We start from the raw sequence: 18078 nt of genomic DNA on the forward strand, positions 1-18078 counted from the left end.
TTCTTCTCATCCTTCTTCTTCTTCTCATCCTTCTTCTTCTTCTCATCCTTCTTCTTCTTCTCATCCTTCTCCTTCTTCTCATCCTTCTCCTTCTTCTCATCCTTCTTCTTCTTCTTATCCTTCTCCTTCTTCTCATCCTTCTTCTTCTCATCCTTCTCCTTCTCATCCTTCTTCTCATCCTTCTCCTTATCCTTCTTCTCATCCTTCTTCTCATCCTTCTCCTTCTTCTCATCCTTCTCCTTCTTCTCATCCTTCTCCTTCTTCTCATCCTTCTCCTTCTTCTCCTCCATCTTCTCATCCTTCTCCTTCTTCTCATCCTTCTCCTTCTTCTCATCCTTCTCCTTCTTCTCCTTCTTCTCATCCTTCTCCTTCTCCTTCTTCTCATCCTTCTCCTTCTCCTTCTTCTCATCCTTCTCCTTCTTCTCATCCTTCTCCTTCTCCTCATCCTTCTCCATCTTCTCATCCTTCTCCTTCTCCTTCTTCTCATCCTTCTCCTTCTTCTCATCCTTCTCCTTCTTCTCATCCTTCTCCTTCTTCTCATCCTTCTCCTTCTCCTTCTTCTCATCCTTCTCCTTCTTCTCATCCTTCTTCTCATCCTTCTCCTTCTTCTCATCCTTCTCCTTCTTCTCATCCTTCTCCTTCTTCTCATCCTTCTCCTTCTCCATCTTCTCATCCTTCTCCTTCTCCTTCTTCTCATCCTTCTCCTTCTTCTCATCCTTCTCCTTCTCCTTCTTCTCATCCTTCTCCTTCTTCTCATCCTTCTTCTCATCCTTCTCCTTCTTCTCATCCTTCTTCTCATCCTTCTCCTTCTTCTCATCCTTCTCCTTCTTCTCATCCTTCTCCTTCTTCTCATCCTTCTCCTTCTTCTCATCCTTCTCCTTCTCCTTCTTCTCATCCTTCTCCTTCTTCTCATCCTTCTCCTTCTTCTCATCCTTCTCCTTCTTCTCATCCTTCTCCTTCTCCTTCTTCTCATCCTTCTCCTTCTTCTCATCCTTCTCCTTCTTCTCATCCTTCTCCTTCTTCTCATCCTTCTCCTTCTCCATCTTCTCATCCTTCTCCTTCTCCTTCTTCTCATCCTTCTCCTTCTCCTTCTTCTCATCCTTCTCCTTCTCATCCTTCTCCTTCTTCTCATCCTTCTCCTTCTTCTCATCCTTCTCCTTCTTCTCATCCTTCTCCTTCTTCTCATCCTTCTTCTCATCCTTCTCCTTCTTCTCATCCTTCTCCTTCTTCTCATCCTTCTCCTTCTTCTCATCCTTCTTCTCATCCTTCTCCTTCTTCTCATCCTTCTCCTTCTTCTCATCCTTCTCCTTCTCCTTCTTCTCATCCTTCTCCTTCTTCTCATCCTTCTCCTTCTTCTCATCCTTCTCCTTCTTCTCATCCTTCTCCTTCTCCTTCTTCTCATCCTTCTCCTTCTCCATCTTCTCATCCTTCTCCTTCTCCTTCTTCTCATCCTTCTCCCTCTCCTTCTCCTTCTTCTCATCCTTCTCCTTCTTCTCATCCTTCTCCTTCTCCTTCTTCTCATCCTTCTCCTTCTTCTCATCCTTCTCCTTCTCATCCTTCTCCTTCTTCTCATCCTTCTCCTTCTCCATCTTCTCATCCTTCTCCTTCTCCTTCTTCTCATCCTTCTCCTTCTCCTTCTCCTCCTTCTCCTTCTTCTCCTCCTTCTCCTTCTTCTCATCCTTCTCCTTCTTCTCATCCTTCTCCTTCTTCTCATCCTTCTCCTTCTCCTTCTTCTCATCCTTCTCCTTCTCCTTCTCCTTCCTCATCTCCAAGGGCATTTAAATTAAAGGTACAGTGTTCTGCACTAATTTAAAGGCTCTCTGAAGCCTAGAAACCCTTTTTATAAGTTAACTTCGTAGCGAATAAATTCGCATCGAATCGAATTTCTTCCTGAAATTCGGCGAATCAGCCGAATCGAATTTTTGAATAATTCGCTCATCTCTAATTGGAGTCAGTGAGATGAAATAAACCCCATTGTTGGAGTCAGTGAGATGAAATAAACCCCATCCTTGGTGTCAGTGAGATCAAATAAACTCCAATGTTGGTGTCAGTGAGATCAAATAAACCCCAATGTTGGTGTCAGTGAGATCAAATAAACCCCAATGTTGGTGTCAGTGAGATCAAATAAACCCCAATGTTGGTGTCAGTGAGATCAAATAAACCCCAATGTTGGTGTCAGTGAGATCAAATAAACCTCAATGTTGGTGTCAGTAAGATCAAATAAACCCCATCCTTGGTGTCAGTGAGATCAAATAAACCTCAATGTTGGTGTCAACAAGATAAAATAAACCCTATTGTTCATATTAGTGAGATAAAATAAGTCCCATCAATGGTGTCAGTAGGATAAAGTAAGCCCCATTTCTGGTGTCACTGAACCAAAATATGTCCTATTGTTGGTGTCAGTGAGAACAAAGTGTGAATCCAGCCCAGCATTGGTGGTCAGTGGTGGTACTTACCTGATCCCACCCTCCGCTGCCTCTCTGCTGATGTCGGAGTTCTACTTTCACTGTCAGAGAGGAGATCACGGCTCCCAACAGTCTGGTTTATTGCAGTGCCTGGTGATGGAACCCGGAGAGTGTTCCAGCCGTCATCACCTCACTGCCGCTCCCCACAGAGTCCTGAAATCAGCGAGACATGGACATGATGGGACAGGAGATGAAATCCCGGGACTGACCTGAATCATCTAGAAGCAATGGCAAGGCTGTGATCACACTATGAGACCTTTCTCAGGCTGCAGTTCCTCTGAACTCCACAAGATGGTGATCTCACTTCTACCCAGACAGGAAGTCTCTATGGAATACAGGAAGTGATGTCAGGTACAGACAGGAAGTTCCGGGTGAGAGGTGAGGTGGGAGGAAGTAGAGAGGAGACGTTGGTGGAAGTGGCAGTAGAGGAGGTAATAAGATGTTATTTCCTATTTACACCCAGTAACCCCCACGTCATGTCCGTCCTCTTCCTCCACAGTCACGTCCGTCCTCTTCCCCCACAGTCACGTCCGTCCTCTTCCTCCACAGCCACGTCCGTCCTCTTCCTCCACAGCCACGTCCGTCCTCTTCCTCCACAGTCACGTCCGTCCGCTTCCTCCACAGTCACGTCCGTCCTCTTCCTCCACAGTCACGTCCGTCCTCTTCCTCCACAGTCACGTCCGTCCTCTTCCTAAATTGTCAGGTCCGTCCTCTTCCTCCATAGTCACGTCCGTCCTCTTCCTCCATAGTCGCGTCCGTCCTCTTCCCCCATAGTCGCGTCCGTCCTCTTCCTCCATAGTCGCGTCCGTCCTCTTCCCCCATAGTCGCGTCCGTCCTCTTCCCCCATAGTCGCGTCCGTCCTCTTCCCCCATAGTCGCGTCCGTCCTCTTCCTCCATAGTCACGTCCGTCCTCTTCCTCCATAGTCACGTCCGTCCTCTTCCTCCATAGTCACTGTGACGTCTTTTATCTCCAGCAGATGATGATACACACATATATAGTGTGGGAACCCAGATGAACCCCTTCAGGGGCACAACATTCCCCCACTTCCGGGGCCGGAACATTCTCCTCATTGTGGAGATAAATTCTAGTAATATGGTCCTCTAAACAAACAGCACTGACAATAAATAGACAAGACATGGACCATCCTGACCATACATGGCCTACAAAGGGCAATGATGACACTACACAGGCAGCCAATGGGCAATCATTACACTATGCAGCCAACACAATGATGGAGTGCCGGGGTCAGGAGTATGGAGCATAGAGCCCCTTACATTGCTGCTCAGGAGGAAGGAAACATTCCCCAGCCGGCCATGAAGAATATGTTCCATCATTGGTGTCAGAGGGAGGGAAATACTGAGGGGTCTGAGGGAAGTAGAGGAACTGAGGGGTCTCTGAGGAAGTAGTGGGACTAAAGGACTCTGGGAGCCTCTGGAGGTTTACTGCATGGGAAGGACTCTGGGACCTCTGAGGAGGAAGTGTAGCTGAAGGATGTTGGGTGCCTTTTACAAAGTAATACGACTAAACAACTGTAAGAGATTAGTGGGGCTGAAGGGTTGTGGGAGCCCCAGTGGTAGTTAGACTGCAAGGCTCTGAGGTAAGAGGGGGCTTTAGGGTTCATAGGAACTCTTGGTCTCTGATGGTCCTCCAACCCCACCTTCACTTACTTTTCTGACCTCCTTTAATGACTCCTGCCAGCACGTGAAGGAAGTCCTCACCTCACCATCTCACTGGTCAAGAATTATGTTGCTGGACACAAAATAGATCAAGAGAATAAACCCCTCTCCCTGCTGTCCTCCTCTTGGCTATACTGGGTTGCCATCGGAAGGAAGAGAACAAATTCCTCCCCCACAGCTCTCTACTACACCAGCAGCATCTTCCTGCTATCCAATCCATGCAGAGAATGACAGTGACATCACTCCTGTCAGTCAGCAGGCTGCTTGAGATCATAGGCTTGCAGCCGGAGTTCTGCCAATTATCCTGATTAGCCGGCAACTCCAGCAAAACGTCAGCAAGTTCCCCTTCCTGGACATCATGATGACCCGACATTGACCTCACAGCACTGCCTCAGAGCAAACAGGTCATAGGAAGGATCATATTTATCATTCCTTGTCTGCAGATCTAAAACTCATCAAAACCAGTTCAGAGACCAAACAAACCCAACAGAGAAAAGGGGATTTATAATCTGGTAGGTTAAGAGGATCCCGGGGACCTTAAAAATGTGTAAAACACCTAAGAGTTTAAACTAAATGTGTTCCCATGGGGGCAGTAGTTCTTCAATGTCCAGCAACCCTCCTATTCCCCCCTCACATCCACATCCTATTATTGTGTGACCAATACCATCCAAATCATTCTTACTTTCATTTCCCAAAGTTATCCGTCTACAAGGAGACCTGTATAGATCACATGATGGCACCAATGAGGATGGAGGAGGACCGGAGTCACATGACTGAGAAGATACTAAACCTCACCCTGGAGATCATCTACCTGCTGACCGGAGAGGTGAGGAGGATTCTGGGAGGTCACATGACATCACTTCTATCTCTATTAATAAAACACAGACCTGACCGGAGAGGTGAGGAGGATTCTGGGAGTCTAACATGATATTCCTATTGGTTCCTCTATACAGAGATTTCCTCCTCTGAAGTCAGGTGATCATATGAGCATCACAGTACCTCCATGTGACTCCCTAAACCCTGAGAGACACAACATGCAGAAGATTCTAGAAGTCACCAAGAAGATGATGGAGCTGCTGACAGGAGAGGTGAGCGGAGCCGGGAATTCTGGGACATTCTCCAGTAACAGACAAGGGATGTGTCTGGATGGTGACTGTATCATTGTGTGTGTCAGGTTCCTATAAGGTGTCAGGGTGTCACTGTCTATTTCTCCATGGAGGAGTGGGAGTATTTAGAAGGACACAAGGATCTCTACAAGGACGTCATGATGGACAATCAGCCGCCCCTCACATCACCGGGTAAGAGGAGACTTTATTGTAAAGGAGAGAGCAGTACGGAGGATCCACCTAGATCCCCCATCATCTGATAAACACATAGAAACAATGGATTCAGTCAGTGTGTGTGTTTCCTACAGATGGATCCAGTCATGGGAACCCACCAGAGAGATGTCCCCGTCCTCTGTATTCCCGGGATTCCACACAGGAAGGTCACACCATCCCTCACCATCATCAGGTAGATGAGGAACAATCACTGATAGTATCATTAGGATCTGTACATTATCTGCATTGTTACCATTGATGTCATTTTTATTATATATTCAGAGTGGAAACCTGAGAGATCCTAAAGTTGAGGTTAAGGATAAGATAGAAGAGGAGGAGGATGAGGATGGGGGGATGGAGGAGTCAGAGCTTCTAAAAGTACACAAAGTGTACCAGGACACCATGGTGGAGTCATCCAGCTACAGAAGCCCACCAGAGAGATGTCCCCGTCCTCTGTATTCCGGGGATTCCACACAGGAAGGTCACACCATCCCTCACCATTACAAGGTCTGTGACATCAAGAACATGGACTCCTCAAAGTGATGTGTTGATTTTTTAGATGTGATGTCACAATATTAAAGCTTATGTTTTAGAGATGACCTTTTCTATAATTTTCTTGGTTTAGGGTGAAGATCTGATAGATATAAAAGTTGAGGTGAAAGCAGAAGAAGAAGAGGCGTATGTGAGGGATGATCAGCAGTCTATGGAGGAGGATGGAATAACGGGGACATTTATAGAGGAGGACACTCCTACAGAGATCAGCACAGGTGGGTCATGAACACTAAATCCATTCCTCCACCCATACTGCTCACTGATTGGTCCAGAGTAGGGCGGGGACTGGGTGATATCAGCCTGTAATCCCCTGGTCACTTTCCTGAGCTGTGTTCCCCGTCCTGTATTCCTGGATTTCTCTCGGATAATCTTCCTTCTCTGTGCTGCAGACACAATTTATGTCTCTAGACTGGATTTATGGAGGTTCTGGGGATCAGCTGGCAGCAAAATGTTCATTTTCACCATAGACGTTACTAGACCTAGGCACCTGGGGTGTGTGCTTTGAGTCTTCTACCCCATGTCTGGGTCTAGTAAGATCTCTGACAGAACAACTCTCCCAGGGTTCCTTGCTCTGTGGTCTGCTGGCTGTGCCGGGTGGAGGGATATGTCTGTATAGTCTCAGACCCAAGTCACTGAGTGCAGTCTCAGGAGATGGGAGGCAGCGGTGTGGGATCTCTGCAACTTGTCTACAGTAAACATTTAATATTCCACTGATTACTGAATACCAATATTATGAGTCCTGACCCTTATACTGTATAATTTTTATTGCATCAGTTATTCCTCAGCCTTGCACTATATACTCTATGTTGTACATTACATCATTCTGATACTATAAAGTCCTGTCTGTTTTATCTTATTTAATATGTTGTACATTCCATAGTCCTGAGTTCTGCTCTCCCCCCTCCCCCCACTGCTATATATACACATAGGCCCTCCAAAGAGCAGGATTCCTCCTGTATTAAATTGTAACTGTACTGTCTGTCCTCATGTTGTAAAGTGCAACGCTGTTGGCTCTATATAAATCCTATATAATAATATTAAAATTACATATTCTGTTCTGTTACACCCATTTCCTCCCAGCTGGACATTTTATATCGGATGATGTGATTGGAGCACAGACTTTTACATGGTGATAATAATGTGATAACATCCTCCAACTTTGGACCCTTAAACAGAAAGTGATAATGAGGGAGGAGTCAATACCCCAATGATGGTGGTCTTCAGGATCAGTCCAGTCTTCATCTTGGTTGTTCTCCCCCCATCCTCACTCTCTGACCTCTGGTGGGGCTCAGCCCCGCTGTTCTTCATGACTAAATCATGGACTAAATAAGGAAGTGCAGTACTTCTTGTGTTGGGAAGATGGCGATGAGTGATAGAGGGGGTGGGGACCCTCGTCCTATAATCCCCTCATCACTGTCCCTCCTATAAAAGACAGTTCTGGTTGTTTCCTCACTCTCTGACTAAGGTCCATGAATAAAGAAATGACCTGGTAGGAGATCAGAGGAGCCATTTCCTAGTTCCCTTGAGGGTGAAATTTAAGCTCCTCAGAGACCAAGCTGCCTGATGTGGGCGGAGTCCGAGTTTGGGGGAACCAATCAGCTCCTGTCTAGTAATCCTCTTTGTCTTTGTATTTTAGTCCATGGCCGGGAGATGAAGAAAACCTCCGAGGATTGTCTCACTTTGTCTCCAGACTGGAAAGTAGAAGATGAGGACATCACACAGTATAGTCCAGGAGAAAACCCGGGTCCCTCCAATGTCCATCCGGCACCACCCAGTGTAGATGAACCATCGGATTCCTCGTATCCAGAGGAACCTCAGACTGTGTGGGACCAGGTCATCCTTCCAACACAGAAGAGCTTTTCCTGTACTGAGTGCGGGAAATGTTTCCGTTTTAAATGCCGTCTTAATGTGCATAAAAGATCTCACACGGGGGAGAAGCCACATCTGTGTCCTGAGTGTGGGAAATGTTTTTCAGACAAGTCCAGTGTTCAAATACATCAGTGGCTTCACAGAGGTGAGATGCCATATTCCTGTACTGAGTGTGGGAAGTGTTTCCGTTTTATATCCCATCTTAATGTGCATAAAAGATCTCACACGGGTGAGAAGCCACATCCGTGTCCTGAGTGCGGGAAATGTTATTCAAGGAAATCCAATCTTTCCACACATCAGAGATCTCACTCAGGAGAGCAGCCGTATTCCTGTTTGGAGTGTGGGAAATGCTTTGTTAAAAAATCAGTACTTGTCACACATCAGAGGTCTCACACGGGGGAGAAGCCGTATTCCTGTCCTGAGTGTGGGAAATGTTTTTCAGACAAGTCCAGTTTTTACAAACATCAGAAATCTCACACAGGGGAGAAGCCGTATTCCTGTTCTGAGTGCGGGAAATGTTTTTTAGATAAATCCAGTCTTTACAAACATCAGAGATCTCACACGGGGGAGAAGCCGTATTCCTGTCCTGAGTGCGGGAAATGCTTTTCAGACAAGTCCAATTTTTACAAACATCAGAGATTGCACACAGGGGAGAAGCCGTATTCCTGTCCTGAGTGCGGGAAATTTTTTGCACAGAAGTCCAGCCTTTACAAACATCAGAGATCTCACATGGGGAAACCGCCACTTTCTGGCCCTGAATGAGGGAAATGTTCCTCACTGAAGTCCTGTCTTCCTGTACATCAGGAGTCCCAGACAACCCTGGAGGTGTATTAGTGCCTTGAGTGCGGGAAATGTCTTCTAGATAAATGTTGCTGGACATCCCAGCTCTCATGTGGGGAAGAAGCACACCCTGATATACACCTCAGATATACTCCATGGCTGATCTTCATCATGGAAGAAACAGTTCATAAGGAGATCAGAGGTCACCAAAGACATGGATGAAGTGTGGGACTGGGTTGGCCATTGATAGCAGGAGAAGAATAAAAATGGAGTCCTGACCTGTCATTGGCTACATGACATTGCGTACATTTTGTGGTGGAATATTTCACAAACACTTTGAGGTTTGTTTTTTTTTCAATTTAGTTTTACCACCCCAATACTGAACACTTGCACCTCCTTCCTGCCCAGGCCAGTTTTCAAATTTCAGCGCTCTCACACTTTGAATGACAATTACTAAATCATACAACACTGCACCCAAATGTATTTTCTTGAGACAAATAGGTTTTATTTTTGGTCATATTTAACCAATTCAATACCGGGCAATTTTACCCCTTCCTGCCCAGGCCAGTTTTCAGGTCTCAGCGCTCTCACACTTTGAATGACAATTGCGCGGTCATACAACATTGTACCCAAACTAACATTTTATCATTTTCTTCACACAACTAGAGCTTTCTTTTGGTGGTATTTAATCACCACTGGGGTTTTTATTTTTTGCTAAATTAACAAAAAAAGGCCAAAAATTTTGAAAATAAAAAGTTTTTCTTTGTTTCTGTTATAAAAGTTTGCAAATAAATAATTGTTCTTCATAAATTTAGGCCGAGATGTATTCTGGAAATACGTCAACGCGTTTCGCCCCACCCACAGGGCGTTCTCAAGAACTGTGGGTGGGGCGAAACGCGTTGACGTATTTCCGGTCGGTTCCCCGAAAGTTCGACGTCATTTCCGGTGAGTGGAGCAAAGAAAGTTCGTAAGAAAGTTCGTTTGTTATGGAGGCTGTCATCCTGCTGTATACAAGGCTGTGAGTTCCTAGGAGCTGTGGAAATTCGTATTTGTTACTCGAAAATTTGTATGATGCCCTTAAATAAATGCTGGTTTTTATCCTTTGAAATGTGAGTGGTTTGGCATGAATTAATTATAAAAGGGGCATAACAGTATCACACTATTAGTTTTTTTCTCCCTTTTGGAACTTGGTGGTGTGGCGAGGAGACGAATGAAGAATCACCCATAGGTCTGAGGTGGAAAATAGAGGAGTCCTCAAAGGGGGTCCAGGAGCCCTAAATAATCCTGAAAGGTGTTTTACTCACCAATATCTGGTGAGTGCGGTTTATGTTGGTTTTTGGCACTGGTGGATGGTGGAAGAATTATTTGAAGCACTGAAGTTTATTATATTTTTTAAGAAAGTTTTTTTAGATCACTGGACTTTCATATATATATTTTTTTAGATTTTTGTGTCACGGTATTGTGGTCACTTATTTTCATCACTGGACTTTGAAAATTATTTTATATTTACAGTTGTGTCCAAAATTATTCAACCCCCAATGCTGTAAAGGGGTTTAGGGACTATAGTGTACATTTGGAATTGTATTCAGAATCAAATCCTACAAGGACGTTGTAACTACCCAAATGCAACTAAAATGACATCAATTGTTTATGTAATACAGTAGTAAATGGTTCTTATGTGGTTTCTTCATTGCCACAATTATTCAACCCCTTAAAGACTACCACTCTGAAGAACAGAGGTTCATACAGGTGCTTTCCATCAGGTATTGAAAACACCTGTGGATGTCACCGAGCAGCAATCAAGCATAATAAGCACCAATTAGGCAGCTTTAAAATGACTGTGATACTCAGCTCCTTCTAGACATTTACTGGTGTGGTTACAAACATGGTGAAGGCAAGAGAATGGTCCAGGAAGACAAGAGAAGAGGTGATTTCTCTTCACAGGAAGGGCAATGGCTATAAGAAGATTGCAAAGATGTTAAACATACCAAGAGACACCTTAGGAAGCATCATTCGCAAATTCAAGGCAAAGGGCACTGTTGAAACGCTACCTGGTCGTGGCAGAAAGAAGATGCTGACTTCGACTGCTGTGCGCTACCTGAAGCGTAGAGTGGAGAGAAGTCCCCGTGTGACTGCTGAGGAACTGAGAAAAGATTTGTCAGATGTGGGTACAGAAGTTTCAGCCCAGACAATAAGACGCACACTGCGTAATGAAGGCCTCCGTGCCAGAACTCCCAGGCGTACCCCCTTGCTGTCTCCAAAGAATAAGAAGAGTCGACTGCAGTATGCCAAAAGCCATGTGGACAAACCACAAAAGTTGTGGGATAGTGTTCTGTGGACTGATGAAACAAAATTAGAACTGTTTGGGCCCATGGATCAACGCTATGTTTGGAGGAGGAAGAACAAGGCCTATGATGAAAAGAACACCTTGCCTACTGTGAAGCATGGTGGAGGGTCAATCATGCTTTGGGGCTGTTTTGCTTCTGCAGGTACAGGGAAGCTTCAGCGTGTGCAAGGTACCATGAATTCTCTTCAGTACCAGGAGATATTGGATGGAAACGTGATGCAGTCCGTCACACACCTGAGGCTTGGGAGACGTTGGACCTTTCAACAGGACAATGATCCCAAGCATACCTCCAAGTCCACTAGAGCATGGTTGCAGAGGAAAGGCTGGAACATTTTGGAGTGGCCATCGCAGTCACCAGACTTAAATCCGATTGAGAACCTCTGGTGGGACTTAAAGAAAGCAGTTGCAGTGCGCAAGCCTAAGAATGTGACTGAACTGGAGGCCTTTGCCCATGAAGAATGGGCGAAGATACCCGTAGATCGCTGCAAGACACTTGTGTCAAGCTATGCTTCACGTTTAAAAGCTGTTATAACTGTAAAAGGATGCTGTACTAAGTACTAAGATTGAATGTCACTTGGGGGTTGAATAAAACTGATAATGCTGTGAGCACAGAAAAGACATTTGTGGTTATTTCATTATAACTGTTATGTTATATTTGTCTGACCTACAAGTGCCTCTTTAATGTAAATGTAAGCAAGATGACTGAATGATCAAAAGCAATGTCAAACTGGCCAAAACACTCAATTTCAGTGGGGGTTGAATAATTTTGGACACAACTGTATTTATTATTTATTAATTGTGTTTTGCGCTGGTTTATATTGGAATACTAGTATACAATGGATGGCATGAATGAAGCCATCCATTGTATACAACTGTCATGTGACCTGCTGTGATTGGTCACAGCAGGTCACTTGGTACCAGCAACGGGGCCGATACTCAGATCTGTCATCGGCCGTGTCCGAGGTACACGGCCAGTGACAGATCGCGCCGCTCTGCAGGAGCGCAATCTGCGCATGTGCGGGAGGACGCCATGTGGCGTCCACCCGCAACGCTGATGACATTTGCCCCCATAGGGCAGGCGGCAAATGGTTAATCATCATTGAGCTTTTTATTCTTTGTTAAATATATGAAAAAAGATCAGAAATTTTGAGGAAAAAACTAATTTTTCTTAGTTTCTGTTATAAAATCTTGCAAATAAATAACTTTTCTTCATAAATGTAAGTCAAAATTGATACTGCTACATTTTGTTGGTAAAAATTCTCCAAATCAGGGAGTGTATCTAGCTGTGGACCGGGATGGCAGCCTGATTCCAGAGCTCTGCTCTTTTAGGGGAATATCCAGTGGCTCACTGCACTTCCCTCTCCTTTGGCTCCAAGAAGGAGAGAAACTCCTGGACTTCACCCTCAGCATGTCTAGGAAGAAGACATGCCGTTTGACAGATTTCTTCTCCTCCTCAGCTATGCAGAAACCACAAGATGGTGCCGGAGCTCTCCACAGCTCACATACACACAGGCACAGCCGGCCACACACAGCCGCTAAAACACAAGGCAGAGAGAAACTCCTGTGGTTCTGACGGCCCTGATGGACAGTTCTTCTCCAGCCCTCCTGTTACGGAGAGAGGTCAGATACTTGCCTTATCCCCCGCTCATTCTCCAGGCCATCCATTATCCACCAGGCTTCCATGGAACCCTAAGGTTCTTCCAGAGGTTGCTAGGGGTTCCTTGAGCTGTGGTTCATTGACCTCTCATATGATGGTGCCTGTACAGTTCCAGGACCTGCACCACTTGGCAAAGCCACCAGTCACCTTATCAGCTGCCTGTAAGGGTGGTATTCTGGCCACCACTGTAAGGGTTGCATTCTTTCTACTGACCACCAACACAAAGGGAATTTTTGCCGTTTACCACCTAAAGTTGACTTAACCTCCTTAGCGGTTTTCCCGAGTGTAGCTCGGGGTAAAATTTGAGTACCAAGAGCGGTAAGCCCGAGCTACACTCAGGCTTACCATGCGGCGTTCTCCGGGGGTCCCTGCAGCACTTACCTTGTCCTTCGCTCCCACGATGCGTCCCCTGCAGCGTCCCCGGCCGATGCCGGCATCCGGTTTCCGTGTTCCGGTCCCTGTGACGTCGGGACGTACGGGCGCCGGAACCGGAGGGAAATTTGAAAATTACAAAAAATTAAATTTTTTCCCAAACAAATTTTACATAGTAAAACATTGCTGTTTCAACCCATTTCACATACATTTTGTCCCGAGTGCTTTGTCCGGCGCCCTGCCTGCATTTTGTCTCTTCTTTCTGCCTGGAAACTGAGAAAAGTCCATGGCGTCCAAAAAGCGTCCCTTTAGGTCAAAAGCAGGTTTAGATCAGCTAGAGAACAGCGATAGTAAATCAGAACCACTTGCAGAATTGAGTGATAATGATTTGTGGGGAAATTTGAAATTTTTAAAAAATTTCATTTTTGCTGTCATTGCTGTTTCAATGCATTTCACATACATTTTGTCCCGAGTGCTTTGTCCGGCGCCCTGCCTGCATTTTGACTGTTCTTTCTGCCAGGAAACTTAGAAAAGTCCATGGCTTCCAAAAAGCGTCCCTTTACGTCAAAAGCGGTTTTAGAACAGCGATAGTAAATCAGAACCACTTGCAGAATTGAGTGATAATGATTCGTGGGGGAAATTCGTCATCAGACACTGAAAACGATTTTGCGACTTTGCTCAGCGATGTGCGAATTTGCCTCTGTATTTCAAATTTCAGTGTTTTTGGTATGATTATATTATTGAATTAAATTTATTATTATTATATTATTATTTTTTATGATTATTTATTAAATTATAATTTATGATTTCGTGTTTCAAGTTTTATCATACCCGGGATGTTTACTAGACTCTTGTTCGGACAGATTTCAGTGAGTTATTCCTAAAAATTACAGCCTACAATAAAAAACTACATATTTCCATGCCAAAAAATGTACCGCTTTCAGCACAAAAAATCGGAAAGAATCATACCGCCGAAGAGGTTAAGTGAGGGTTCCCTGAGACCTGAAAATTATTTTAGGGGTTCCTCTGGATTAAAAAGGTTGAGAAACACGGCTCCAGACAAGTCCCTAAGCCTAAAAAACAACACTGGGCTTCCTCTGAGGCTCCATCTTTGGAGGGGGACACAGCTGCTTCCCTAGCTGCATTACCTGCCTCTGACAACACTGTATCTGAACAAACTCTCAAACTTAAGTTGCTCATCCTCCAGAAAGATCTTCATAAGGAGCTGCAAACATCCACAACTCGTTTACACACCAGAATTGATCACTTGGAACATACACACTGACCATGTGGAGAATCAAGTTAGTGATCACACCAAAGCTCATGAGATGGAGGATGCCTATGAGCAACAAAATGTGGAAATACAACTCCTCATGTTCAAAACTGCAGACCTAGAGGATCGTTCTAGGAGAAATAATGTTTCCTTCAGAGGTATAACAGAGACCATCAAACCCGCTGAATTGATCTCTTATCTCCAGCAGTTATTTGTGAAACTTCTGCCTCGTCTTACACCTCATGATCTCACCATCGATCGGGTGCACAGGATTCCCAAGCCACACCATCTCCCTGCTTCTACTCCCGGAGATGTACTAGCATCATTTTTATCATATTAAAGAGCAACTCCTCAATGTCGCCTAACGCTCTATACATCGACATATCTGAAGCCACAGCTCAGCAGCATAAAGAATTCTCTCAGATGACATTGGTTCTCCAGGCCCATCAAATCCACTACAAGTGGGACTTCCCGACCAAGCTTCTGGTCACATAACACAATCAACTTGCCCCTATCCTCACTCCGAAAGATGGGACCAAACACCTGCTCAACTGGGGCCTCATCACAGCTCCTCCGCCTACTCCCAAGCAACGTAAGCCTCTGCAACGGATCTCTCAATCTTGGAACACTGTAGTCAATGCTTCCTTCTCTGGACACTGTCTCTCTTCAGCATGATGCCCCTGGAGTCAGAGCATATCTTCATCCTTGGTACCTTGCAACACCACAGCAGCCCGCCAACACGTATCCTACTCTCCCTGAGCGTAGAAATGTTTGATTCTTGATACACCCCAGATGTTGCATGTGCTTTGCACATTTTGTTTTCTTGTTTCACTGGTATGTGGTTGTTTTTGTTGTGTGGACTTGGTTTTTTAGTTGTTTCACACACCAACCTCTAGAGCTGTCTAGAGCTTTTGACATGTCTATTGGTTCTCCTGAAAGGTTTATTGATGTAATCTCTCTCTCCATCACTAAGCATTTACTTCCCTCTCCTTATCCATGGCCATTCTTATCACATCCATTAATGCTAAGGGCCTAAAGTCCCCATTCAAAAGAAACCTCCTTTGGAAAGAAGCACTCTCATTAAAGCAGTTGTACTATGTGTTCAAGAAACACACTTCTGAAGTGCTAAACCTCCATCCTGTACACATAAATTATTCCACCACTGCTTCTTCTCCAATGCACCTAAAAAACACAGCGGGGTCATGATTGCCATACGCAACTCAGACTCCTTTCAGTTGCAAGACTTAGAACTTGACTCTTCTGCAGATACATTACTTTATCAGCTATTACCGTTTCCCTGAAAATAAGACCTAGTGCTATTTTTGGGAATTGCTAAAGTATAAGACCTTCCCCGAAAATAAGACCTAGTTGTGATCAGGGCTTTTTTTCAGCCGGAATATGGTGGAACGCCATTCCGCCACCTCCGACACTGGCCCTGCGCACACCCATATCTACTGTCTCTTATAAACAGAGAAGAGCGGCTGAAGTGACAGCACCATCCGCTCCCACAGAACCTCCCTACCTCTGTACTCACCATCCGCTCCCACAGAACCTCCCTACCTCTGTATTCACCATCCGCTCCCACAGAACCTCCCTACCTCTACTCACCATCCGCTCCCACAGAACCTCCCTACCTCTGTACTCACCATCCGCTCCCACAGAACCTCCCTACCTCTGTATTCACCATCCGCTCCCACAGAACCTCCCTACCTCTACTCACCATCCGCTCCCACAGAACCTCCCTACCTCTGTACTCACCATCCGCTCCCACAGAACCTCCCTACCTCTGTATTCACCGTCCGCTCCCACATAACCTCCCTACTCACCATCCGCTCCCACAGAACCTCCATACCTCTGTACTCACCATCCGCTCCCACAGAACCTCCCTACCTCTGTACTCGCCATCCGCTCCCACAGAACCCCCCTACCTCTGTACTCACCATCCGCTCCCACAGAACCTCCCTACCTCTGTACTCGCCATCCGCTCCCACAGAACCCCCCTACCTCTGTACTCACCATCCGCTCCCACAGAACCTCCCTACCTCTGTACTCGCCATCCGCTCCCACAGAACCCCCCTACCTCTGTACTCGCCATCCGCTCCCACAGAACCTCCCTACCTCTGTACTCGCCATCCGCTCCCACAGAACCTCCCTACCTGTGTACTCACCATCCGCTCCCACAGAACCCCCCTACCTGTGTACTCACCATCCTCTCCCACAGAACCTCCCTACCTGTGTACTCACCATCCGCTCCCACAGAACTTCCATACCTCTGTACTCACCATCCGCTCCCACAGAACCCCCCCACCTCTGTACTCATCATCTGTTCCCACAGAACCCCCCCACGTCTGTACTCACCATCCGCTCCCAGAGAACCCCCCTACCTCTGTACTCACCATCCGCTCCCACAGAACCCCCCCACCTCTATACTCACCATCCGCTCCCACAGAACTTCCATACCTCTGTACTCACCATCCACTCCCACAGAACCCCCCCACCTCTGTACTCACCATCCACTCCCACAGAACCCCCCCACGTCTGTACTCACCATCCGCTCCCACAGAACCCCCCTACCTCTGTACTCACCATCCGCTCCCACAGAACCCCCCCACCTCTGTACTCGCCATCCGCTCCCACAGAACCTCCCTACCTCTGTACTCGCCATCCGCTCCCACAGAACCTCCCTACCTCTGTACTCACCATCCGCTCCCACAGAACCTCCCTACCTCTGTACTCGCCATCCGCTCCCACAGAACCTCCCTACCTGTGTACTCACCATCCGCTCCCACAGAACCCCCCTACCTCTGTACTCACCATCCGCTCCCACAGAACCCCCCCACCTCTGTACTCACCATCCGCTCCCACAGAACCCCCCCACGTCTGTACTCACCATCCGCTCCCACAGAACCCCCCTACCTCTGTACTCACCATCCGCTCCCACAGAACCCCTACCTCTGTACTCGCCATCCGCTCCCACAGAACCCCCCTACCTCTGTGCTCACCATCCACTCCCACAGAACCCCCCTACCTCTGTGCTCACCATCCACTCCCACAGAACCCCCCTACCTCTGTGCTCACCATCCGCTCCCACAGAACCCCCCACCTCTGTATTCACCGTCCGCTCCCACAGAACCTCCCTACCTCCGTACTCGCCATCCGCTCCCACAGAACCCCCCTACCTCTGTACTCACCATCCGCTCCCACAGAACCTCCATACCTCTGTACTCACCATCCGCTCCCACAGAACCTCCATACCTCTGTACTCACCATCCGCTCCCACAGAACCCCCCCCCACCTCTGTACTCACCATCCGCTCCCACAGAACCCCCCACGTCTGTACTCACCATCCACTCCCACAGAACCTCCCTACCTCTGTACTCACCATCCGCTCCCACAGAACCCCCCCCACCTCTGTACTCACCATCCGCTCCCACAGAACCCCCCACGTCTGTACTCACCATCCGCTCCCACAGAACCTCCCTACCTCTGTACTCACCATCCACTCCCACAGAACCCCCCTACCTCTGTGCTCACCATCCGCTCCCACAGAACCCCCCACCTCTGTATTCACCGTCCGCTCCCACAGAACCTCCCTACCTCCGTACTCGCCATCCGCTCCCACAGAACCTCCCTACCTCTGTACTCACCATCCGCTCCCACAGAACCCCCCCCACCTCTGTACTCACCATCCGCTCCCACAGAACCCCCCACGTCTGTACTCACCATCCGCTCCCACAGAACCCCCCCACCTCTGTACTCACCATCCG

General features: G+C 46.8%; 1 protein-coding gene across 3 annotated transcripts; it reads left to right on the forward strand.

Moving 5' to 3' along the window:
- Positions 1-2794: 2794 nt before the first annotated feature.
- LOC149435488 (uncharacterized) lies at positions 2795-9770 on the forward strand. Of its 3 annotated transcripts, XM_089662615.1 has the most exons (8): positions 2795-2896; positions 4840-4968; positions 5096-5230; positions 5317-5440; positions 5557-5654; positions 5744-5968; positions 6087-6228; positions 7650-9770. In XM_089662615.1, exons 1-8 carry the CDS (start codon positions 2810-2812, stop codon positions 8642-8644), a joined length of 1935 nt encoding a protein of 644 aa, XP_089518741.1. In that variant the 5' UTR covers positions 2795-2809; the 3' UTR covers positions 8645-9770. The 3 variants fall into 3 exon arrangements, with proteins under 3 accessions (XP_089518741.1, XP_089518740.1, XP_089518742.1); XM_089662614.1 differs by lacking the exon at positions 2795-2896 and having other exon boundaries at positions 3609-4968; XM_089662616.1 differs by lacking the exon at positions 2795-2896 and having other exon boundaries at positions 3609-4968; positions 5744-5773; positions 6117-6228.
- The last annotated feature ends 8308 nt before the right edge of the window (positions 9771-18078 follow it).

The sequence above is a fragment of the Staurois parvus genome, unplaced genomic scaffold, assembly GCF_062004578.1.
Source record: "Staurois parvus isolate SC_StPar_1 unplaced genomic scaffold, SC_StPar_1.0 ptg001500l, whole genome shotgun sequence".
Lineage (NCBI taxonomy): Eukaryota > Metazoa > Chordata > Amphibia > Anura > Ranidae > Staurois > Staurois parvus.